The sequence below is a fragment of the Oncorhynchus tshawytscha genome, linkage group LG24, assembly GCF_018296145.1.
Source record: "Oncorhynchus tshawytscha isolate Ot180627B linkage group LG24, Otsh_v2.0, whole genome shotgun sequence".
Lineage (NCBI taxonomy): Eukaryota > Metazoa > Chordata > Actinopteri > Salmoniformes > Salmonidae > Oncorhynchus > Oncorhynchus tshawytscha.
The window spans coordinates 25,058,492-25,080,647 of record NC_056452.1 but is presented as its reverse complement, the minus strand read 5'-3'; the positions used below and the strand labels follow the sequence as shown (position 1 = coordinate 25,080,647).

General features: G+C 44.9%; 2 protein-coding genes across 3 annotated transcripts in view; one reads left to right on the top strand and one right to left on the bottom strand.

The window, feature by feature from the left end:
* LOC112241719 (nuclear prelamin A recognition factor-like) overlaps positions 1-4,769 on the bottom strand; it is a 30,809-nt gene extending 26,040 nt beyond the window's left edge. Inside the window, exons 1-3 of the mRNA XM_042305566.1 lie at positions 4,456-4,769; positions 2,364-2,435; positions 1,950-2,159 (exon numbers count right to left, since the gene is read on the bottom strand). Of these exons, the coding sequence (XP_042161500.1) occupies positions 1,950-2,159; positions 2,364-2,420 (267 nt within the window). The 5' untranslated portion in view covers positions 2,421-2,435; positions 4,456-4,769. The remainder of the gene's footprint in view (positions 1-1,949; positions 2,160-2,363; positions 2,436-4,455) is intronic.
* Positions 4,770-7,100: 2,331 nt separating this feature from the next.
* LOC112242225 (cytochrome b-245 chaperone 1 homolog) lies at positions 7,101-19,629 on the top strand. 2 transcript variants are annotated; one of them, XM_042305564.1, is made up of 6 exons: positions 7,101-7,374; positions 7,807-7,894; positions 8,027-8,068; positions 13,855-14,025; positions 18,194-18,338; positions 18,550-19,629. In XM_042305564.1, exons 2-6 carry the CDS (start codon positions 7,807-7,809, stop codon positions 18,707-18,709), a joined length of 606 nt encoding a protein of 201 aa, XP_042161498.1. In that variant the 5' UTR covers positions 7,101-7,374; the 3' UTR covers positions 18,710-19,629. The 2 variants fall into 2 exon arrangements, with proteins under 2 accessions (XP_042161498.1, XP_042161499.1); XM_042305565.1 differs by lacking the exon at positions 7,101-7,374 and adding an exon at positions 7,403-7,731.
* Positions 19,630-22,156: the final 2,527 nt, after the last annotated feature.

The following is a 22,156-nucleotide window of genomic DNA, read 5'->3' as shown; positions in this document are numbered from 1 at the left end:
AGACTGGTCACACTTCTGTAATAGTAGATAGAGGGAGAGACACGTCACACTTCTGTAATAGTAGATAGAGGGAGAGAGATATGTCACACTTCTGTAATAGTAGATAGAGAGAGAGAGATATGTCACACTTCTGTAATAGTAGATAGAGAGAGACACGTCACACTTCTGTAATAGTACATAGAGGGAGAGAGAGACACGTCACACTTCTGTAATAGTATATATAGAGAGAGATATGTCACACTTCTGTAATAGTACATAGAGAGAGAGAGAGAGAGGTCACACTTCATCCAGGAAGAGAGAGACCATTTGCCTGACATCCACATTAAATGCCCCATACATGTCAGTGAAGTGAAACAAAGTTTAACCAAACAATTAGTAGGCAAGGCAGGCAAAAAGACCCATATTAACAACACACATCATGAGGTGATCTGGAAGGTACAGTCAAGATAACCCAACCATTCCTCTTTCCTCCCAGACAGCGTTAGCCCTTGTCTCTTTAGTTACCATTGAAGCATTGACATCACAAAGCTACTCAGATCTCCACAAGCGCTTGGCTTCCACTAGATAGCATAGCCACAATGCCATTCTCATTGAAAGCAAGTCTAAAAATCGGTAGATCTGTTCTATGCTTCCTGTTTCTATGCTTCCTGTTTCTTTTTAGCATCTTTTACTTTCGGTTTTGTACACCAGCTTAAACCAGATGAAAATAATATATTTTGGGGTTTAAAAAATATATTTCACAGCATTTTAGATGGTACAATAATTATCTACACATAAACTGAAATTAGGTGAACAATTAGAATTTTAGCAATCAGGAAATGGCAGAGTGATTTCCGCATATTGCACTTTTAAGGTTATGTTTTTAAAATTACATTTTATTAAGAGAAGAGAAATTGCTGAGGTCTATGACTTTTTGGCTGTGGTAACTAATGATAACCCAAGTGCTTTGGAAGGCTAATCATGTGAGGAGTCCAGGGTTGAATTGCTTAGGGACCATCTCAGCAACACATTTAGTCCAAAAAAGAAGAGGGGAACAAAGTGGCTCTTATTGCATAAGTCCAGGTAGTTCAAAATTCAAAAGGCACTCGCACATCTGCACAATCTTATTTGCAGGTGCCTGGTAACAGTTGAACAAGACGAAGGAAAAAGGAAACCGCACACTGCTCTAGATAGTATCACTGATCTTTAATAAGGTTACATATCGGCCTCATGGCCTTCGTCAGAGCTTTTGTGAATTTTTTTATTTTAGCACCCTTATGTGGACCTCTCCCCTCCCACAGCCGTTCCACACATCGAAAAGGGTTGGAGATGTTGGAAAAACAAATAAGTGCTGCCAAATATAACAACATGCATTTCATAAATATTAAAATAAAGTGTGTAAATAAGACATATGAAACACGTCTGTAAAACCACAATGAGGACATGGCTAGTTTTCATTAGTCATTGGGTACATCGTATGAAAAACATCAGACTAATCTTAAATAGGGACATAATTCATGTTCAAATTCACAACATAACATACATAGGCATTTCATCATTAAGTCCTTTAGGAAATAATATCTGGAGGGTGAAAATCCCAAAACATTCTCTTATTATTAATATCACCTCCCCTGTCTGATATCTTAACTTTCTCTATGCCACAAAATCTACCTATTTGGTAGCATTTATTTGTTTTCCTTCGCCTCCAACCCCTTTCGATGTGTGGAACAGATGTGGTTGGGACGAGGTCCACATAAGGGTGCTCATTTTTTTAAATGTATCCCAAATGATGAAGGCCCGTGAGGCCGATACGTAACCTTATTAAATATCAGTGATACTATCAAGAGCAGTGTGTGGTTTCCTTTTTCCTTCATAATGTACAGGTAGTCCCTCCCTGTTTCCGCAAGTTTTCTTCCGTTTGGTGCCTATTGAATATGACCCAGGTAGCCCGGTCAGTGGTCCAGTAGTACCTTGTTCTGGCCCAGGACCCGGGCCACCTCCTCCAGGTTCTGTTGAGAGATCTTTAGGCTCTCCTCCTCTGACACACAGCCCTCACAGGACAGACAGGCACTCAGCAACAGCTGCTGCTGAAGGGGAGGCGAGGAGGCGGGGACCTCTCTGTTGGCTACATCTTCCTCCGGAAGGGAGCTAACGCCTGCACCACTCTGCTTCTTGTTGCACTGGAAATGATCAATCAATACATCAATCAAGGTTAGAATTGGACACGATATAAAATGTTTGACTATCATATGCTAAAAGTAACACACTCAAACAACTGGGACAGATACTCAGCAACACCAGATACGATTGGAATGACAATTTCTGTTGCAGAGAGCCACTTCCACACTGCACAGTGAAACCACAAACATTACATGGGCACTTACCTGTTTAGTGCAATTCTCACATTTCTCCTTGCGTCGTCCCATGTTCACTTCTGACATTATTAAATGATATGGCTGTTGGATTTCACACAAACACAAGAGCAAGGTCAGTGAGCCATCCAACTCAACAGTAGACCCAACTCTGCATTATCCATCCAACTCAACAGTAGACCTAACCCTGCATTATCCATCCAACTCAACAGTAGACCCAACTCTGCATTATCCATCCAACTCAACAGTAGACCCAACTCTGCATTATCCATCCAACTCAACAGTAGACCCAACTCTGCATTATCCATCCAACTCAACAGTAGACCTAAATCTGCATTATCCATCCAACTCAACAGTAGACCCAACTCTGCATTATCCATTCAACTCAACAGTAGACCCAACTCTGCATTATCCATCCAACTCAACAGTAGACCTAACTCTGCATTATCCATCCAACTCAACAGTAGACCTAACTCTGCATTATCCATCCAACTCAACAGTAGACCCAACTCTGCATTATCCATCCAACTCAACAGTAGACCTAACTCTGCATTATCCATCCAACTCAACAGTAGACCTAACTCTGCATTATCCATCCAACTCAACAGTAGACCCAACTCTGCATTATCCATCCAACTCAACAGTAGACCTAACTCTGCATTATCCATCCAACTCAACAGTAGACCTAACTCTGCATTATCCATTCAACTCAACAGTAGACCTAACCCTGCATTATCCATCCAACTCAACAATAGACCTAACTCTGCATCATCCATCCAACTCAACAGTAGACCTAACTCTGCATTATCCATCCAACTCAACAGTAGACCTAACTCTGCATTATCCATCCAACTCAACAGTAGACCTAACTCTGCATTATCCATCCAACTCACCAGTAGACCCAACTCTGCATTATCCATCCAACTCAACAGTAGACCTAACTCTACATTATCCATCCAACTCAACAGTAGACCTAACTCTGCATTATCAATCCAACTCAACAGTAGACCTAACTCTGCATTATCCATCCAACTCACCAGTAGACCTAACTCTACATTATCCATCCAACTCAACAGTAGACCTAACTCTGCATTATCAATCCAACTCAACAGTAGACCTAACTCTGCATTATCCATCCAACTCAACAGTAGACCTTGAATCTTCACAACACCTCTACACATTCTCATTGGACAACTTCCCAATACTAAGATCCAAACTAAATTGCTAGAATTGGTTTTTATGTGTGTGTGTGACTCAACTCCACCCAACTTCTACATTGTTAACCCTGTCCTAACCAATCAGGATCATTCTTCTTTTCTCAACAGCAGCATATTATAATGATTTTAAACTGCCCGTTGCGACATAACAGTGTCCTGTCATCACGAAATAGCACACATAATTGCACCAAATGTGTGAACAGGCAGGCGATAAAGCCGTGTTCTTTTATATGCTATTACATAGTTATCATAATGTACCTATGTTGATGAAGACCCAAAGCATCTGTGCTCTTGGTAGGCTACTAAAACAACAACAACAACAACAAATGAGTAGCTCGCGCCACATGTTTCATTTATTTATAAAGTATCTCTCGTGCTAGAAAAGGACGGAGAACCCTGGGCTACTGTATTCAATATTGGCTTACATATCATACAGTAACTATAGACACAAATAACATAACGATATATAATAATAATCTACTATTATAATTGTCTGATATATTATGCAATAAATGGTAAATAACGGTTGATGCATCTGTGAGAACATATAGGCCTATTATCAGGAACAAATGTAAACAGCAATTGTGGTGGAAATTAGTATTCATATCCTGGTAATATGGTTAAAGGATCTATTATTATGCTTTCTGGTAAGTTTTAAATCCATAACTAAACACTAATTGGAGGCAGGAGAAAAAATATTCCTTTCTTATCATCAAATGTGTAATTTCTTGCTTGCCTAAAAGACAACCTTGCTCTCCAGAACCCGAGCGTCTATGAAGGCGACACAAGCTACATCTATGACGTCTATACCAGGGTCCATCGTCAGCCACGTATTAGTAAAATAGTTTATTTCAATAAATACGTGAATATTCTATCAGTGCACTCACCGGTTGGACGTTTTCTACTGTTCTGCTTTTAAACAAACATTTCAAGAAGAAAGGGGGAGTTAGAGCAGTGTTCTAGATAGCAGGTGATCTCATAGAGTTTGCTCAGCAATATCTGGAGCGATTACCGAACAGCTGAAAGGCAACAATGGTCAACATGCGACTCGGCCACGGTTTCGGTCACAAGACCTGCTAATGTTGAAATGAGTCCGGGGTTCCAGACAAGTTTTCACGACGACTTGACTTCAGAATACATGACTCCATTGTGTTCACCGGTCATTGAAGAGCGCATGCGTAAAATCTCCCCGCCTCGACAGATATCGTCATTGCTTTTTGCTACACCAGAAATTCCAATGGAACGCTCCGTTTGCTTTGCAGCATTGCGTTGCAGAAGCAGTGTAGCGTGTTCTGTGTGTTGCACGTTGGATTTCCAACGTATGCATCAAATTGTATGCGTAGACTTGACATAAATAGTATATGGTCAAATAAACAGAAAATAAAAGAGACTATGTTTTTGTGTGATTTTTAAAATATCAGAGACCCAAGATGTTAGAAATATTGGGCGGATTCGATTGTTTTTTAAATTTTTTATTTATTATTATTATTATTTTTTATTAATATCAAATCAATACATAAAGCACATGAGGGAACACAAGCATACATAGATTACAAACAATGGACAATCGAGCTAGGGGCGGGGCTAGGGGCGGGGCTAGGGGGTACAATATCACATTACAATTACACAAGGACCTTAAGGGACATGCATATACTTACAATTCTAACAGCTTTTTTGTTAGTAGAGCATTTAACCGTCTTAAAATACAGTTCAATTTCTTTTTGTAGGGTACGAAAATGTGTTTTTTTGTTTGTAATTTTACATTTGTGTATATGAAATTTGGCCAAAAGAATAATGAAATTAATTACATAAAAATGATTCCGCTTATTTCTATTGTATGTAAAGAATCCAAACAGTACATCTCTCCACAATAGTGTAAAATCTTCATAAATGTGTTCAATTATAAACCTACTGATGTCTTGCCACAGTTTTCTTACATGCATACAATGCCAAAAAAGATGCACAACTGTTTCTGTGTGGTCATTACAAAAGGAGCAATTTGAGTTGATGTTTTCCTTAACTTCTTCATATAGTGGTTGGCAGGATAATATTTATGAATAATTGGATTCGATTATGTTACTGTGCGACGGTATATGGCGCGTGACGTCACGGGCAAAAGCGGCGAGGGAGGAGCGCCACAGTTTCAAACCCAGAGGTGCAAATATTGCGAGACTTCCGGGAACGCTTGTGAAACAAACCAAACAGACCGTGCTTGGTTTTTAGCCTTTGACAAATCAATGAGAAAAAAAATTATTTCTAGTTAATAGTTAATTTTCTCAAAATCTAAAGGCACGACCTAGATTCGAGCCAATGTCTTAAATAGTCCAACATGTTATTACTCGGGTCTCGTGAAAGTAATATACTTATGTTAGTGTTTATATATTGGAGAGTTGAGACCAAATCACGGACGCTGGACAGAGTGGATTTCAGTTGTAACAAAAGACAGTTTTAATGAGTCAAAGATATCTTGTCCCGCAGTTTTACATGCACGGATCTAGTTCATATAACTCGGCAAGGAGTCAGGTGAAAAAGAGGCCTTATACAAAGGTTACATTCATTTTTATACATAGAATAAAGTAGGTGGAGTCTTGTCGTTTTGGTCTTCTGACTGGTCACAAAGGGTTGGAGGCGGGCCTTGCTCTAGCCAGAGCGGGCCCCATTGGTGCATAGCAGAGTCTTGTTCTCTGAGCTCCCTGACCAGTAAGAGGGGGTGAGATGTGTGTTTATACAAGGAGACATGTGTGTGTCACAGGAGAGCAGAGGGGGTCAGTTTTATGGCTGGGTGTATGTGTTCTTGCGATGGAATGTCTTTGTTTCCTGGGGTCGGGGGACAACAAAGCTGAGGGGATAGTGTTAGGGGGGTAATTTTATTGCTGGCTGTGTGAGCTAATTCCTGTTTTAACAGGGGTAGGTAAGATGACTTGAGTCAGGCGGTTTGGCTTGGCGCTGTATAATATATGAGCTATGTGTATGAATGTTTACATATATATATATATATATGACACTTACACGTTTTCATTTTTTGTTGTTGTCGAAAACAACATTTTATGAAAGAGTGCCTTTGAGTTGGAAGGCCTGCACATGCGCACTTTGGACTGAGACGACTGTTAAACGTGTAGATGACCGAGGCACGAGTTCAGTTTGCCAACGTCCCCTACAAGTGTGATTGGAGAAGCAGTTTTAGCCCATCTTCATACTGTACTGTCTTTGGGAGCGCCCGTCTGAAATGGAACAGTAATCTCCCCTGCTCAGTCATGTTGTCAACACCACAGCATGGTGCACTGTTCGGCAAGATACGTATCTTTCCATAAAATATATGTTAGAATTTTCTAGTTTCACTGAGATGGCAGTCAAATAGTTTTTTTTATCATAAGCAATACATTTTGCACCAGAAAACACTACAATCATACTCATTACTCCACGTGCTTAATTACGTACATTTTGTTATGCGTTTATTTCGCCTTCACTTTGAACTGGGCACCTGGCTCACGCCCGGGAGGCAGCTCAGCTCCAAAACGAATCCAATCATCTTTCACCCGGTGCCAGACACGCCTACCCGGGCACCCGCGAAACACTAATCGAATCCCCTCATTGCAACAACGTTAAACTGCTCATGTCATCATCCAATCAGTGAAGACTTACCCCGGAAGGAAGCAACACCCCACCCACCGTGTGTTGTTGCTGTAAAATGAAATGAATTGAAACTTCCCTAAAAATTGTAAATGTAAATTTCACTATCATCAATCCGATTTGTTACATTGTTTCCGGTGCGTATAATTTTCGGGAATTTCGTTGAAGAGTGTAAGGTAAGACAACAATTAATATGTATGGATACACATGATTTAATTCAAAGTATCATATAGGCGAGATTACGAGTGATCGTAAATTGTCTACCATACCGTTCTTCGATGCTCTGGGGTAGGATTGTCTTAGGGGCTTTGGCACAACAACAACAAAAAAACACCCGCTGGGGATGTAGGTTTAATATTAATAATAAGGTATGGTTACGGATGAATGCAATGCCGGATGTTTGAACCGGGAAATAGTTAGAGATGAGTGAACGTGGAAGCAGATCTGAAGTACAAAAAGCCCTACTCCTGACAGACATCCTCCCTTCTCCTGTTTCTTTGAAGTAACCACTGAACTATCATAGATATTCAAGTGTAAGCAACGGTTCTTCTATATTACATAGCTTTTGCCTATCCTTCCTGTATACAACTGTAATGTCTGTCTGGTAGATGGGGTATATGCAGGTAGAGGAGCACAATTCCAACATGTTACATCTGAAAAGGTCACCCGGCATCCGATCCTGGTCGCTGCTTGTAGGTAGGTAGGGGGTGTGTGTGTGTGTGTGTGTGTGTGTGTGTGTGTACATTCTGTGTAAATATTTATTTATTTGTTTGAATGCAATGTAATGAAATAAAGTGACCCAGCATTTGGTCATTTTTCTGATAACAGGTATTGCGTCCATTGGCCTGGCTGCTGCGTACTACACTTCAGGTACAACCCAATTTACAGGCATCACCATACTAAAGCTCAGATATAACCCAATTTACAGGCATCACCATACTACAGCTCAGAGAGAACCCAATTTACAGGCATCACCATACTACAGCTCAGATAGAACCCAATTTACAGGCATCACCATACTACAGATTAGATATAACCCAATTTACAGGCATCACCATACTACAGCTCAGATAGAACCCAATTTACAGGCATCACCATACTACAGATCAGATAGAACCCAATTTACAGGCATCACCATACTACAGCTCAGATAGAACCCAATTTACTGGCATCACCATTATTCAGCTCAGATATAACCCAATTTACAGGCATCACCCTACTACAGCTCAGATAGAACCCAATTTACAGGCATCACCATACTACAGCTCAGATAGAACCCAATTTACAGGCATCACCATACTACAGCTCAGATATAACCCAATTTACAGGCATCACCATACTACAGCTCAGATATAACCCAATTTACAGGCATCACCATACTACAGCTCAGATAGAACCCAATTTACAGGCATCCCCATACTACAGATCAGATATAACCCAATTTACAGGCATCACCATACTACAGCTAGGATATAACCCAATTTACAGGCATCACCATACTACAGATCAGATATAACCCAATTTACAGGCATCACCATACTACAGATCAGATATAACCCAATTACAGGCATCACCATACTACAGATCAGATATAACCCAATTTACAGGCATCACCATACTACAGCTCAGATAGAACCCAATTTACAGGCATCACCATACTACAGCTCAGATAGAACCCAATTTACAGGCATCACCATACTACAGCTCAGAGAGAACCCAATTTACAGGCATCACCATACTACAGCTCAGATAGAACCCAATTTACAGGCATCACCATACTACAGATCAGATAGAACCCAATTACAGGCATCACCATACTACAGATCAGATATAACCCAATTTACAGGCATCACCCTACTACAGCTCAGATATAACCCAATTTACAGGCATCACCCTACTACAGCTCAGATAGAACCCAATTTACAGGCATCACCATACTACAGCTCAGATAGAACCCAATTTACAGGCATCACCATAGTACAGCTCAGATATAACCCAATTTACAGGCATCACCATACTACAGCTAGATATAACCCAATTTACAGGCATCACCATACTACATATCAGATATAACCCAATTTACAGGCATCACCATACTACAGATCAGATATAACCCAATTTACAGGCATCACCATACTACAGATCAGATATAACCCAATTTACAGGCATCACCATACTACAGATCAGATAGAACCCAATTTACAGGCATCACCATACTACAGCTCAGATAGAACCCAATTACAGGCATCACCATACTACAGATCAGATATAACCCAATTTACAGGCATCACCATACTACAGCTCAGATAGAACCCAATTTACTACAGCTCAGATAGAACCCAATTTACTACAGCTCAGATAGAACCCAATTTACAGGCATCACCATACTACAGGTCAGATAGAACCCAATTTACAGGCATCACCATACTACAGCTCAGATAGAACCCAATTTACTGGCATCACCATTATTCAGCTCAGATATAACCCAATTTACAGGCATCACCATACTACAGCTCAGATAGAACCCAATTTACAGGCATCACCATACTACAGCTCAGATATAAACCAATTTACAGGCATCACCATACTACAGGTCAGATAGAACCCAATTTACAGGCATCACCATACTACAGATCAGATAGAACCCAATTTACAGGTATCACCATACTACAGCTCAGATAGAACCCAATTTACTGGCATCACCATTATTCAGCTCAGATATAACCCAATTTACAGGCATCACCATACTACAGCTCAGATAGAACCCAATTTACAGGCATCACCATACTACAGCTCAGATATAACCCAATTTACAGGCATCACCATACTACAGCTAGGATATAACCCAATTTACAGGCATCACCATACTACAGATCAGATATAACCCAATTTACAGGCATCACCATACTACAGCTCAGATAGAACCCAATTTACAGGCATCACCATACTACAGATCAGATATAACCCAATTTACAGGCATCACCATACTACAGCTCAGATATAACCCAATTTACAGGCATCACCATACTACAGCTCAGATAGAACCCAATTTACAGGCATCACCATACTACAGCTCAGATAGAACCCAATTTACAGGCATCACCATACTACAGCTCAGATATAACCCAATTTACAGGCATCACCATACTACAGCTAGGATATAACCCAATTTACAGGCATCACCATACTACATATCAGATATAACCCAATTTACAGGCATCACCATACTACAGATCAGATATAACCCAATTTACAGGCATCACCATAGTACAGCTCAGATAGAACCCAATTTACAGGCATCACCATACTACAGCTCAGATAGAACCCAATTTACTACAGCTCAGACAGAACCCAATTTACTACAGCTCAGATAGAACCCAATTACAGGCATCACCATACTACAGATCAGATATAACCCAATTTACAGGCATCCACATACTACAGCTCAGATATAACCCAATTTACTACAGCTCAGATAGAACCCAATTTACTACAGCTCAGATAGAACCCAATTTACAGGCATCACCATACTACAGCTCAGATAGAACCCAATTTACTACAGCTCAGATAGAACCCAATTTACTGGCATCACCATTATTCAGCTCAGATATAACCCAATTTACAGGCATCACCATACTACAGCTCAGATAGAACCCAATTTACAGGCATCCACATACTACAGCTCAGATATAACCCAATTTACAGGCATCACCATACTACAGGTCAGATAGAACCCAATTTACAGGCATCACCATACTACAGATCAGATAGAACCCAATTTACAGGCATCACCATACTACAGCTCAGATAGAACCCAATTTACTGGCATCACCATTATTCAGCTCAGATATAACCCAATTTACAGGCATCACCATACTACAGCTCAGATAGAACCCAATTTACAGGCATCCCCATACTACAGATCAGATATAACCCAATTTACAGGCATCACCATACTACAGCTAAGATATAACCCAATTTACAGGCATCACCATACTACAGATCAGATATAACCCAATTTACAGGCATCACCATACTACATATCAGATATAACCCAATTTACAGGCATCACCATACTACAGATCAGATAGAACCCAATTTACAGGCATCACCATACTACAGCTCAGATAGAACCCAATTTACAGGCATCACCATACTACAGCTCAGATATAACCCAATTTACAGGCATCACCATACTATAGCTCAGACAGAACCCAATTTACTACAGCTCAGATAGAACCCAATTACAGGCATCACCATACTACAGATCAGATATAACCCAATTTACAGGCATCACCATACTACAGCTCAGATAGAACCCAATTTACTACAGCTCAGATAGAACCCAATTTACTACAGCTCAGATATAACCCAATTTACAGGCATCACCATACTACAGGTCAGATAGAACCCAATTTACAGGCATCACCATACTACAGATCAGATAGAACCCAATTTACAGGCATCACCATACTACAGATCAGATAGAACCCAATTTACAGGCATCACCATACTACAGCTCAGATATAACCCAATTTACAGGCATCACATACTACAGCTCAGACAGAACCCAATTTACTACAGCTCAGATAGAACCCAATTACAGGCATCACCATACTACAGATCAGATATAACCCAATTTACAGGCATCCACATACTACAGCTCAGATATAACCCAATTTACAGGCATCACCATACTACAGATCAGATATAACCCAATTTACAGGCATCACCATACTACAGCTCAGATAGAACCCAATTTACAGGCATCACCATACTACAGCTCAGATATAACCCAATTTACAGGCATCACCATACTACAGCTAGGATATAACCCAATTTACAGGCATCACCATACTACAGATCAGATATAACCCAATTTACAGGCATCACCATACTACATATCAGATATAACCCAATTTACAGGCATCACCATACTACAGATCAGATAGAACCCAATTTACAGGCATCACCATACTACAGCTCAGATAGAACCCAATTACAGGCATCACCATACTACAGATCAGATATAACCCAATTTACAGGCATCACCATACTACAGCTCAGATAGAACCCAATTTACTACAGCTCAGATAGAACCCAATTTACTACAGCTCAGATATAACCCAATTTACAGGCATCACCATACTACAGCTCAGATAGAACCCAATTTACTACAGCTCAGATAGAACCCAATTTACTACAGCTCAGATAGAACCCAATTTACAGGCATCACCATACTACAGCTCAGATATAACCCAATTTACAGGCATCACCATACTACAGGTCAGATAGAACCCAATTTACAGGCATCACCATACTACAGATCAGATAGAACCCAATTTACAGGCATCACCATACTACAGCTCAGATATAACCCAATTTACAGGCATCACATACTACAGCTCAGACAGAACCCAATTTACTACAGCTCAGATAGAACCCAATTACAGGCATCACCATACTACAGATCAGATATAACCCAATTTACAGGCATCACCATACTACAGCTCAGATAGAAAGAACCCAATTTACTACAGCTCAGATAGAACCCAATTTACAGGCATCACCATACTACAGCTCAGATAGAACCCAATTTACAGGCATCACCATACTACAGCTCAGATAGAACCCAGTTTACAGGCATCACCATACTACAGCTCAGATATAACCCAATTACAGGCATCACCATACTACAGCTCAGATAGAACCCAGTTTACAGGCATCACCATACTACAGCTCAGATAGAACCCAATTACAGGCATCACCATACTACAGCTCAGATAGAACCCAATTTACAGGCATCACCATACTACAGCTCAGATAGAACCCAATTTACAGGCACCACCATACTACAGCTCAGATATAACCCAATTTACAGGCATCACCATTATTCAGCTCAGATATAATCCAATTTACAGGCATCACCATACTACAGCTCAGATAGAACCCAATTTACAGGCATCACCATACTACAGCTCAGATAGAACCCAATTTACAGGCATCACCATACTACAGCTCAGATAGAACCCAATTTACAGGCATCACCATACTACAGCTCAGATAGAACCCAATTTACAGGCATCACCATACTACAGCTCAGATAGAACCCAATTTACAGGCATCACCATACTACAGCTCAGATAGAACCCAATTTACAGGCATCACCATACTACAGCTCAGATAGAACCCAATTTACAGGCATCACCATACTACAGCTCAGATATAACCCAATTTACAGGCATCCCCATACTACAGATCAGATATAACCCAATTTACAGGCATCACCATACTACAGCTCAGATAGAACCCAATTTACTACAGCTCAGATAGAACCCAATTTACAGGCATCACCATACTACAGCTCAGATAGAACCCAATTTACAGGCATCACCATACTACAGCTCAGATAGAACCCAATTTACAGGCATCACCATACTACAGCTCAGATAGAACCCAATTTACTACAGCTCAGATAGAACCCAATTTACAGGCATCACCATACTACAGCTCAGATAGAACCCAGTTTACAGTGTCAGCCTCTCACTGCTTTAGTTGAATACAGAAACAGTCTGGTACCTAGGCCAGTCATCATTGACATAATTAAGACAGGTTTCCTGCCTGTCTCTCACCCCTCTGTTTTCTTGTCTTTCCAGACAGTATCCTGTGGAAGCTGTTCTACGTGACAGGCTGTCTGTTTGTGGCCATGCAGAACATGGAGGAGTGGGAGGAGGCAGTGTTTGATAAAACCAAGAATGTGATAGAGCTGAAGACCTTCAGTCTGTACACTCTGATTCTCACCATGTGGAGGAGAGGCCAGGAGAAAGGTGAGGAACATCATCACGTAATGTGTCCTGTACTGTCACTCTCCTTTAACAATATGGGTAGGATGATGGGATGAGTTTTCAGATCTGGTAAACCCAGTGGTCTTCAACCCTGGTCTTGGAGAGCTATAGGAATTTTGCTTCACAAACTCGCCGTCTCTCTTCCCGTCTCCCTCCCATCCCCCTCCCACTCCTCCCATCTCCCTCCCTCCCCTCCTCCCATCTCCATCCCCTCCTCCCTGTCTCCGTCCCGTCTCTGTTCCATTCCCTCCTGTCTCCCTCCTGCCTCTGTCCCTTCCCATCCCCTCCCCCTCCTCCCGTCTCCATCTCTTACCCCTCCTCCCGTCTCCATCTCTTACCCCTCCTCCCGTCTCCATCTCTTACCCCTCCTCCCGTCTCCATCTCTTACCCCTCCTCCCGTCTCCATCTCTTACCCCTCCTCCCGTCTCCATCTCTTACCCCTCCTCCCGTCTCCATCTCTTACCCCTCCTCCCGTCTCCATCTCTTACCCCTCCTCCCGTCTCCATCTCTTACCCCTCCTCCCGTCTCCATCTCTTACCCCTCCTCCTGTCTCCGTGCCCTCCCCCTCCTCCTGTCTCCATCTCCATCTCTTCCCCCTCCTCCTGTCTCCATCTCTTACCCCTCCTCCTGTCTCCATCTCTTACCCCTCCTCCCGTCTCCATCTCTTACCCCTCCTCCTGTCTCCGTGCCCTCCCCTCCTCCTGTCTCCATCTCCATCTCTTACCCCTCCTCCTGTCTCCATCTCTTACCCCTCCTCCTGTCTCCATCTCTTACCCCTCCTCCCGTCTCCATCTCTTACCCCTCCTCCTGTCTCCATCCCTCCCCCTCCTCCTGTCTCCATCTCCATCTCTTACCCCTCCTCCTGTCTCCATCTCTGACCCCTCCTCCTGTCTCCATCTCTGACCCCTCCTCCTGTCTCCATCTCTTACCCCTCCTCCCGTCTCCATCTCTTACCCCTCCTCCCATCTCCATCTCTTACCCCTCCTCCCGTCTCCATCTCTTACCCCTCCTCCTGTCTCCATCTCTTACCCCTCCTCCTGTCTCCATCTCTTACCCCTCCTCCCGTCTCCATCTCTTACCCCTCCTCCTGTCTCCATCCCTCCCCTCCTCCTCCTGTCTCCATCTCCATCTCTTACCCCTCCTCCTGTCTCCATCTCTGACCCCTCCTCCTGTCTCCATCTCTGACCCCTCCTCCTGTCTCCATCTCTTACCCCTCCTCCCGTCTCCATCTCTTACCCCTCCTCCCGTCTCCATCTCTTACCCCTCCTCCCGTCTCCATCTCTTACCCCTCCTCCCGTCTCCATCTCTTACCCCTCCTCCCGTCTCCATCTCTTACCCCTCCTCCCGTCTCCATCTCTTACCCCTCCTCCTGTCTCCATCTCTTACCCCTCCTCCTGTCTCCATCTCTTACCCCTCCTCCCGTCTCCATCTCTTACCCCTCCTCCTGTCTCCGTGCCCTCCCCCTCCTCCTGTCTCCATCTCCATCTCTTACCCCTCCTCCTGTCTCCATCTCTGACCCCTCCTCCTGTCTCCATCTCTGACCCCTCCTCCTGTCTCCATCTCTTACCCCTCCTCCCGTCTCCATCTCTTACCCCTCCTCCCGTCTCCATCTCTTACCCCTCCTCCTGTCTCCATCTCTTACCCCTCCTCCCGTCTCCATCTCTTACCCCTCCTCCCGTCTCCATCTCTTACCCCTCCTCCCGTCTCCATCTCTTACCCCTCCTCCCGTCTCCATCTCTTACCCCTCCTCCCGTCTCCATCTCTTACCCCTCCTCCCGTCTCCATCTCTTACCCCTCCTCCCGTCTCCATCTCTTACCCCCCTCCTCCCGTCTCCATCTCTTACCCCTCCTCCCGTCTCCATCTCTTACCCCTCCTCCTGTCTCCGTGCCCTTACCCTCCTCCTGTCTCCATCTCCATCTCTTCCCCCTCCTCCTGTCTCCATCTCTTACCCCTCCTCCTGTCTCCATCTCTTACCCCTCCTCCCATCTCCATCTCTTACCCCTCCTCCTGTCTCCGTGCCCTCCCCCTCCTCCTGTCTCCATCTCCATCTCTTACCCCTCCTCCTGTCTCCATCTCTTACCCCTCCTCCTGTCTCCATCTCTTACCCCTCCTCCCGTCTCCATCTCTTACCCCTCCTCCTGTCTCCGTCCCTCCCCCTCCTCCTGTCTCCATCTCCATCTCTTACCCCTCCTCCTGTCTCCATCTCTGACCCCTCCTCCTGTCTCCATCTCTGACCCCTCCTCCTGTCTCCATCTCTGACCCCTCCTCCTGTCTCCATCTCTTACCCCTCCTCCCGTCTCCATCTCTTACCCCTCCTCCCGTCTCCATCTCTTACCCCTCCTCCTGTCTCCATCTCTTACCCCTCCTCCTGTCTCCATCTCTTACCCCTCCTCCTGTCTCCATCTCTTACCCCTCCTCCCGTCTCCATCTCTTACCCCTCCTCCTGTCTCCGTGCCCTCCCCTCCTCCTGTCTCCATCTCCATCTCTTACCCCTCCTCCTGTCTCCATCTCTGACCCCTCCTCCTGTCTCCATCTCTGACCCCTCCTCCTGTCTCCATCTCTTACCCCTCCTCCCGTCTCCATCTCTTACCCCTCCTCCGTCTCCATCTCTTACCCCTCCTCCCGTCTCCATCTCTTACCCCTCCTCCCGTCTCCGTCTCTGACCCCTCCTCCCGTCTCCGTCTCTGACCCCTCCTCCCGTCTCCGTCTCTGACACCTCCTCCCGTCTCCATCTCTTACCCCTCCTCCCGTCTCCATCTCTTACCCCTCCTCCCGTCTCCTTCTCTTACCCCTCCTCCCGTCTCCATCTCTTACCCCTCCTCCCGTCTCCATCTCTGACCCCTCCTCCCGTCTCCATCTCTGACCCCTCCTCCCGTCTCCATCTCTTACCCCTCCTCCCGTCTCCGTCTCTTACCCCTCCTCCCGTCTCCGTCTCTTACCCCTCCTCCCGTCTCCGTCTCTTACCCCTCCTCCCGTCTCCGTCTCTTACCCCTCCTCCCGTCTCCGTCTCTTACCCCTCCTCCGTCTCCGTCTCTTACCCCTCCTCCCGTCTCCGTCTCTTACCCCTCCTCCCGTCTCCGTCTCTTACCCCTCCTCCCGTCTCCGTCTCTTACCCCTCCTCCCGTCTCCGTCTCTTACCCCTCCTCCCGTCTCCTCCCTTACCCCCTCCTCCCGTCTCCCTACCGTCTTCCTCCCATTCCCTCCGCCTCCTCCTGCCTCCGTCCCCTCCCCCCTTCATCCCGTCTCCATCTCTTACCCCTCCTCCGTCTCCATCTCTTACCCCTCCTCCCGTCTCCATCTCTTACCCCTCCTCCCGTCTCCATCTCTCCCCCTCCTCCCCTCTTCCTCCCATCGCCCTCCCGTCTCCCTCCCATCCCCTCCCCTCTCCCTACCGTCTTCCTCCCATTCCCTCCGCCTCCTCCTGCCTCCGTCCCTCCCCTCCTTCCGTCTCCATCTCTTCCCCTTCCCCTCTTCCCGTCTCCCTCCATCCCCCTTCATCCCGTCTCCATCCCATCCCCCCCCCTCTTCCCGTCTCCCTCCCATCCCCTCCACGCGTCTCCTCCAAACCCCTCCCCCATCTCCTTCCGTCTCCTTCCATCCCCTCCCCATCCCCTCCTCCCGTCTCCTTCCATCCCCTCTGCCGCTATCCCATCCCCTCCACCTCCTCCCGCCTCTTCCCATTCCCCTCTTCCCATTCCCCTCTTCCCATTCCCCTCTTCCCATTCCCCTCCTCCCATCTCCCCTCCTCCCTCTGTCCCATCTCCCTCCTCCCTTCTCCCTCCCTGCTTCCTCCCATCCCCCCCTCCTCCGCCTCCTCCCGCCTCTGTCCCATCCCCTCTGCCTCCTCCCGCCTCTCTCCCATCCCCTCCGCCTCCTCCGCCTCTGTCCCATCCCCTCCGCCTCCTCCCGCCTCTGTCCCATCCCCTCCGCCTCCTCCCGCCACTGTCCCATCCCCTCCGCCTCCTCCCGCCTCTGACCCATCCCCTCCGCCTCCTCCCGCCTCTGACCCATCCCCTCCGCCTCCTCCCGCCTCCCCTCCCATCTCCCTCCCTGCTTCCTCCCATCCCCTCCGCCTCCTCCCGCCTCTGTCCCTTCCCCTGCCTCTCTCTCCCTCCCATCCCATCCCCTCATCCTGTCTCTATCTTTCAGTGGTGCTGGACATGAGGCACCTGCGTGCCGTGTGTGTTCAGGAGGAGAAGGTGCGCTACCTGGGAAAGGGTTACCTGCTGGTGCTGCGGCTGACAACCGGTTTCTCCTACCCTCTCACACAGAGCGCCACCATGGGGGGACGCAGGTACGACTGGGTTCTGGAGGGGGACGAGATAGGGTCTTGTAATAGATCTAACATGGAAGATGCTGTGTTAAAGGATCAGAACACAGGTTTCCCAGGATAGGAGAATATTGTAGAATATTCCAAGAAGGGTATGGAGCAGAAGTATAATCAGCCACGCTGTCTATTCTTGATCACAACTCGTTTGATCATTTTATTTCTCCCTCTTTGTCAGTGATGTGGAGGCGGTGGCTTCGTTGCTCAAGCGTTTCCTGGGTCTGGAGGAGCTCCAGTGTCACTGGGAACAGGAGGAAGAGGAGGAAGATGAGGAAGATGACCTGGACCCCAGCACTGACTCAGAAGAAGAGGGGGACTTTGAACCCTCAGTGCAGTAGTGATGAGGAGAGGAAGTCACTGTATTCTTGAAATACACACAAACATATTTTACAGCATTTCGTAGTATTATCCCTGATACTGTAAATGGCCTGAAATACTCTCTCGAGTGGTCGTTTTCCACAGAAGATTTAAACTAAATCCTAGTTTGGTGTCTGGCCTGTTCTTAAAAAAACAATGATCATTACTGTATAGTGTCTGCGTGACACACCTATCCTTATAGTTACAGTGCCTTTTTCATTTAAATGTAATCAGTATTTGTGTGGAAAAACTCAACTTCCAACATGCCAACAGGATAGGCAACACATTGGTGTGTTTGAGACCACACAAAGACCATGACTCTGCTCACTACAACCATCCATCTGAATGCATGTGACCGTAAACTATAATCAAGCATGAAGAATTTCCAGGGATCAAGTTAAGAATATTTATAAATGTCAATACTTGCATGTTCATGTGTCTGTCAGCATTCATAGGTCTTATTTGCTAGGGCCGAAACAGAATCCGGGAAGGACGAAACATCTTAAAAACATCTTGAAAACAAAACATCTTCATCTGATCTAACATGGTTTAATATTCATAGAGAACGCTACAGATTGTCTCAGGTAACATTCCTGTCCATAGACTGTAATGTGTTAGTAATAATGTGTATATTTGACAGGAATGCTGTATTACATTGCATTACATTGCATATGGACGGTAATAACTACTGTGTCTGTTTATGAGAGGAAGGTGAGTGACGATGCCTTGTGTTGCTTGAAAGAAAGACGATGAATGAGAGATTTGTAAGTTTAAACATTGTTTTATGTGTCCAGTTCCTGCTGGATGACTGCAGGTACTGATTTACCTTCTTTTTTAAAAAGTTTCATACATTTATTTGTGCATTTTGTAAAAAAAAATACAATTAAAGGGAATTAAATTAGCTTTTTGATAATCATGAAATCATTTGTGTTCTATAAATGATTCACTGGTCAACCATGGAAGAAGCCTTTATCCGTTATCAAGTTTGCTACTAACACATTTGAAAGTTGATACTAGGACCAGCTATGAACTCGCCTCCCCCGGCTACAATCCACGAATGACTTGCAGCAGACACACATATCACTGTAAACAGATTGAGGTGCTGGACCTTGTTCAGGGACAGAATGACAGATGTGTACCTTGGCAGCTCGGGGATTCGATCTTGCAACCTTTCGGTTACTAGTCCAACGCTCTAACCACTAGGCTCTCTGCTAGTAGTGATGGTGGCAGCCCTGGCTGTGTTGGGGACCCTCACCTGGCTCTACCTGGCCTTACGTCACAGAGACCCTGGTCAGACATGCTGAGGTGTTTGATCAGCCCAGGGTCTACACTGTAGAGTGTTCTGAGGACTATGAGAACTACAAACGCTACCCAGGTGGGTTTAAAACAACAGTTTTGTATTGAAGCCACAATCTGTAAATGATGCATGCCATATAAAGAGTTTAGTTGAATTAGATGCATTAGTGCAAGGCTAGAATAACATCCTGAGTACTCTATGAATATGGTCATTTAAATATGCAAAATTTGTGGATTCATTTACCTGATGCCTTTCAGGAATGTTTTCAATTGCATTTTATTTTTTTGTAATTGAAAGCCTTTATAAAACTGCTCTCTTGAGGTCATGCCACAGCATCTCAATAGGGTTGAGGTCAGGACTCTGACTGGGCCACTGCAGAAGGTGTATTTTCTTCTGTTGAAGTCATTCTGTTGTTGATTTACTTCTGTGTTTTGGGTCGTTGTCCTGTTGCATCAACCAACTTCTGTTGAGCTTCAATTGGCAGACAGATAACCATACAATCTCCTGGAAAATGTCTTGATAAACTTGGGAATTCAATTTTCCATCGATGATAGCAAGCTGTCTAGGCCCTGAGGCAGTACAGCAACCCCAAGCCATGACACTCCCTCCACCATACTTTACAGTTCGGATGAGGTTTTGATGTTGGTGTGCTGTGCCATTTTTAGTTTAAGCACACTATGTTTGTCTGTTGTGACTTAGTTAAAGATTTGATCAAATTTGATGACCAATTTCTGCAGAAATCCAGGTAAATCCAAAGGGTTCACATACTTCTTCTTGCCACGGTAACTGCTCTGCCATTCCTGTGCATTGGCTTCCCTCTAGTGGTGATTTGAACAAAGATGAACAGGCAGGCGGAAGTTTCTACTGGGATGTTACAGCTGATGTAAGATACTCTTTCCCCCTCCCAGGATGCACTCCTCATACAGACAACTCAGTGACCAGGGAGGAGGCCATGGCTCTCAGTTCAGAATCCCTCACCTCCTACCCCCATCCCCCCCCCACCTCTCTCTCTCTTTCTGTCACGTATCTATCTACTCTATTAGGCTTTTAGTAAGAAATATTTGAACTGAAACAGGTCCAGGGAAGAGTTAGGATGAAGACTGTTGCTCAGACTCCAGTTGTATCTTTCCTCTGTCTCCACTAGAGGTCAGGGTGGTTCAACTATAGTTCTATGAGCTCAATATCCAAAGTTCAGTTCCGATGGGCTGATGTAGTTACTGTGTAATCCTATCGTTCATGGCTGCTTGGTTGACCCCTCTCCGTCCTCTCTCCCCTCCACCCTATGTAGACCGGTTGTTCATGGCTGCTTGGTTGACCCCTCTCCGTCCTCTCTCCCCTCCACCCTATGTAGACCTGTTGTTCATGGCTGCTTGGTTGACCCCTCTCCGTCCTCTCTCCCCTCCACCCTATGTAGACCTGTTGTTCATGGCTGCTTGGTTGACCCCTCTCCGTCCTCTCTCCCCTCCACCCTATGTAGACCTGTTGTTCATGGCCTGTTAAGATACTGTTGTGAGGGGAGAGGAAGCAGCAGGGCACATTAAAAAAACATATATATATATTTACTGATTAGTGAGAGAGAGCAGAGTATCCCTGGGTAGCTGACAAAACAACACTAACAAGTAAAGGACAGAGAGGGAGACTGAAATACAGTGCCTTGCGAAAGTATTCGGCCCCCTTGAACTTTGCGACCTTTTGCCACATTTCAGGCTTCAAACATAAAGATATAAAACTGTATTTTTTTGTGAAGAATCAACAACAAGTGGGACACAATCATGAAGTGGAACGACATTTATTGGATATTTCAAACTTTTTTAACAAAAAAAAAAAACTGAAAAATTGGGCGTGCAAAATTATTCAGCCCCTTTACTTTCAGTGCAGCAAACTCTCTCCAGAAGTTCAGTGAGGATCTCTGAATGATCCAATGTTGACCTAAATGACTAATGATGATAAATACAATCCACCTGTGTGTAATCAAGTCTCCGTATAAATGCACCTGCACTGTGATAGTCTCAGCGGTCCGTTAAAAGCGCAGAGAGCATCATGAAGAACAAGGAACACACCAGGCAGGTCCGAGATACTGTTGTGAAGAAGTTTAAAGCCGGATTTGGATGCAAAAAGATTTCCCAAGCTT

What these genes read in the sequence shown, in the direction of transcription:
- LOC112242225 (XM_042305564.1), top strand. Translation starts at nt 7,807, where the DNA reads ATGGGGTATATGCAGGTAGAGGAGCACAATTCCAACATGTTACATCTG. An exon ending in ATCCTGGTCGCTGCTTGTAG is followed by an intron (nt 7,895 to 8,026) that starts GTAGGTAGGGGG and finishes TTCTGATAACAG; the next exon opens with GTATTGCGTCCATTGGCCTG. An exon ending in TGCTGCGTACTACACTTCAG is followed by an intron (nt 8,069 to 13,854) that starts GTACAACCCAAT and finishes TTGTCTTTCCAG; the next exon opens with ACAGTATCCTGTGGAAGCTG.